Raw genomic sequence first — 3,692 nt, forward strand, 5'->3', positions numbered from 1 at the left:
ACAAAGTGTATAAGAAAAAGAAAAGTTGGAAAGGATAACCTTAAAAAGCTTTCTTTTATCTCCTAAACTCTAAAGATAACAATGAGCAGCAAGTGTTCATTTGAATACGTTTATAAATCATAATCCAACGTAATAGATGGGTATTTTATATTAAATAATATTTCTTTGTCATAATGGGTGATGTGTGAAAATCATTTATTGGTCAGTTATTCAAATTCCAACCTTTGTTAACAATAGCATTCTCTATATATTTAAATTACTTCTTCTAAGTTTGATCTAGTGTGGTGCGTGTATATACATATACACATTACATACATATATATATACATACACATATTCTATTTCTTCATTCCATAGTCTTAACTCTTTAACTAGGAATTTAGGAGTTAAAATTCAAAGCCACCAACACATAGGTAGTCCAATTAGTTTTTATGTATAATTAATTATTATAACTCAATTTAGATCAAGAATTATTCAAGATTGTTGCCTCTTTCTCAAATGGCATGTAGAGTATATCTCTGTGTAATGCGTCTTTAGGCATCTACGCACATGATAGGATTGATGCAAAAGCTAGCAAACTCTATAAATGAGGCTTTTTTAATATATGTATTTAGTATTAATTTATCAAAAAAATGTATTTAGTATTAATTTATTATTCCAACATTCCCTTGTACTTGTCTCCCCCATTTTCAAGACTTACACATATAAATTATGTATGTGAAAAATATTCAACATTCTGCTCTCTCTATTTAACTCTCAATTTTTTATTTTCAATTTATATTGTTTCATTTAACTCTTAATTCATCTCATAATCTCCCTCATCTTGTATATATGTTTGTTGTACACATAGTGATACAATTATCTAGTAATCAATGGCATTGATTTTGTGGTTGTATTTTGATTTGAAAAAGGTCTGTAGTGTGTGTTTAGGAAAAGTTTAATCTTGACACCGCTTATTCCTATTGAGGGAATTGGTAGTGTTTCGCTGTAAATAGATCTCTAAATTACATTATATAATTATGATATTTAATTGTTTTATATTTCATTATTTTTTGAACTTCATATTTAGTTTTTTTTTTTTTGTTTTTGTTTTAACTAATGAGTCAATTTTCGAAGCAGTTGGAGAAATGGATGAGAGACAAATTATATGCTATTGTCGATTTGATGGGAAAATTGACAAAAATGAGAATGGGGAAATTACATACATCGGCGGTGTCACAGACCCTTTTATGATAACAACAACAACAACATATGAATCATTTATAAATGAGTTACAACAACGTTCATCTTCAAACATGAGTGGTAAAGTCATATATTATACCATCGAATCTAACAAGAATGAACTTTTGAGGATGACGGGAGAATCTGGATTTAGAGTGATGCTTGTAGTGAGTGGTCCCATGCTAAATGTATATATGGAAGATGCAGCACCTGTAATTACATCATGCACAATTCCTACTGATCATAGTGAGAGGTAAGACACATATATTTAAAGTAATACATTGATGTATGCGTTACATAGGTTATGTGATTTTTAATATACCTTTTTATCCACTTGTAAACAATTTGTTGAAGCCACATCGCCAATTGGTCTTCCGCAAAGTGTTGCGTCAACGTCTTCATTTCCTCCGAGAAATACGCATCGGGATTCTTTCCGACACATTGATGACATTCGTTGCGTGGATCAGCTTTTTGACAGCCCAAATGATTTCAAAGATGCACTCGTTTTGTTTGGTCTTCGTAATCATTTTTGGTTCAAGTACTTGGACAATAGCAGAAAATATTATAGAGTTGTGTGCGAGGTTAATAATTGTCCATGGAAATTGTCAGTTGGTTGTGAAGGAAATGGTGATATAGTGAGAATCAAGCGGTTTAATAATGTTCACACTCACACTGCTCAAGACATTTCAGATTATAAAGCCATTTTTTGGTCGAAGGAAATGGGTCGAGCTATTGTGAATAAGGTTAGGGACAATCCTAAATGCACCCCCAAGACTATTTCCACAGACATAAATGGTGAATTTTCTGCTAAAATGACTTACATGCAATCGTGGAGAGCTAAGGAGTGTGCACATCATATCATTGAGGGAAATCCCAAGGATAGCTATATTTTAGTCTTGTGGTTGTGTGAACGAATAGTAGAATATATTCCCGGGACAATTACATCGTGGGAGTGCACGGATGATAGGAGATTTAAGCGAGTGTTTGTAGCTTATGGGTGTTCCATACGAGGTTTCATCAACTATTGCAGGCCCATATTAGCAATCGATGCTTGCCACTTGAGTGGCAATTATAAAGGAACAATACTTGGTGCAACGGGGTTCAATGTGAATGATGGCTTGTGGCCTTTGGCGTATGCTGTTGTTTCTTCTGAGAATGATGATGATTGGCATTGGTTCTTGAGCAAGGTGAAAGAGATTCTAGATGGTCGCATTGTGACAATCTTAACCGACAGGCATCCGAGCCTAATAAGTTGTATTAGAGATATTTTTGGCTCCCAGTACCATTCATGGTGTCTTCGTCACCTAACGGCGAATTTTTCTACATCCATTCTTGGGAGACAAAGTTTAGGATTGAGGGCTTCGGGTAAAGAGCATGCGAAAAAATTACTCGATAAAATTGCATATGCTCAAACTGTAGATGAGTATGAGAATGCATTGGCTGCCATGCGGGTATTTCGAGGGGAGTTGTGTGATTGTGTTTTGGCGAATTCACCTGAACATTGGTCAAATGCTATGTTTACTTCCAAGCGTTGGGATAAATTATACACCAATCAAGCAGAGTCCTTCAATGCATGGGTGAAAGAAGAGAGGGTTTTTTCAATCACAAGGCTGATGGATACACATATGCAAAGACTCAACAAATTTTTATACCAAAAGAGTTTGGACATTCAGAAGTGGACTATCCCGGTTGGGGATCGTATTGAGGAGAAAATCCAAAAAGAGCAAGAGTTAGCACTTGGTTTTCAGTCAATGCGTGTTTCGCCTACTGAGTGTATAATATATGATTGAGACAGAAAACCATTCAGGGTGGTATTTGGCAGTGAAAATTCTTGTAGTTGTTTGAAGTGGACCATGAGTGGGATTCCTTGTTCGCATGCATGCTATGCCATCCATGAATTATCTTTAAATATTTATGAGATGGTTAATCCATGGTTTAGGGTTGAAACACAACAAAAACTATGCGAACATCTCATGTCTTCGGTCCTCATGCATGATATGCCGAACACAGCTGTTGTTGTTGCTACTGCTGCTGCTGACGGTGAAGGTGCTTCCCAGCTTAGGCCTCCTGCGGTAACACGTCCCCCTGGACGACCTCGTATTAAACGAATCGAATCACAATTTCAAAATGTAAGGCCGTTACACTGTTCGCGATGCGGCGAGAATGGTCATAATCGTCGAAAGTGCAAGGCTCCTATACCTAGATAGAATAGTTATATAATTGCTAATTCTAGTGGAGTTATTTTGTAAGGTGTTAAGGCCTTAAATATGGAATTATTTTGTAATTACTATTAATTCCTTGGTGCTCCGCTACTACATTAGTATAACTATGTTGTGATAGTATTTCTAACTTATTTAGAAAACATTTCCAAGTGTGATGCAACTTATTCTAAGTTGAATCTATATTATTCCTTTGGTGGTTTATTTTGGTATTGAAATTATTTTCCTGGGTCCTCGTATGAGTCTCATATG

The 3,692-nt window shown here is 35.3% G+C and overlaps 1 protein-coding gene across 1 annotated transcript; it reads left to right on the forward strand.

The window, feature by feature from the left end:
* The first annotated feature begins 1,127 nt into the window (after nucleotides 1–1,127).
* On the forward strand, nucleotides 1,128–3,011 carry LOC132276766 (uncharacterized). Its single transcript, XM_059778364.1, has 2 exons — nucleotides 1,128–1,467; nucleotides 1,576–3,011. Exons 1-2 carry the CDS (start codon nucleotides 1,128–1,130, stop codon nucleotides 3,009–3,011), a joined length of 1,776 nt encoding a protein of 591 aa, XP_059634347.1.
* The last annotated feature ends 681 nt before the right edge of the window (nucleotides 3,012–3,692 follow it).

Source organism: Cornus florida, unplaced genomic scaffold (assembly GCF_030987335.1).
Source record: "Cornus florida cultivar Cherokee Brave unplaced genomic scaffold, ASM3098733v1 CherokeeBrave_3.0.0_Hap2_Chr01, whole genome shotgun sequence".
NCBI lineage: Eukaryota > Viridiplantae > Streptophyta > Magnoliopsida > Cornales > Cornaceae > Cornus > Cornus florida.

Bases quoted from the DNA above. Each gene is read 5' to 3' on its own strand.
- LOC132276766 (XM_059778364.1), top strand. From the start codon at position 1,128: ATGGATGAGAGACAAATTATATGCTATTGTCGATTTGATGGGAAAATT. The intron at 1,468-1,575 runs GTGAGAGGTAAG...AATTTGTTGAAG, and splicing joins CACAATTCCTACTGATCATA to CCACATCGCCAATTGGTCTT.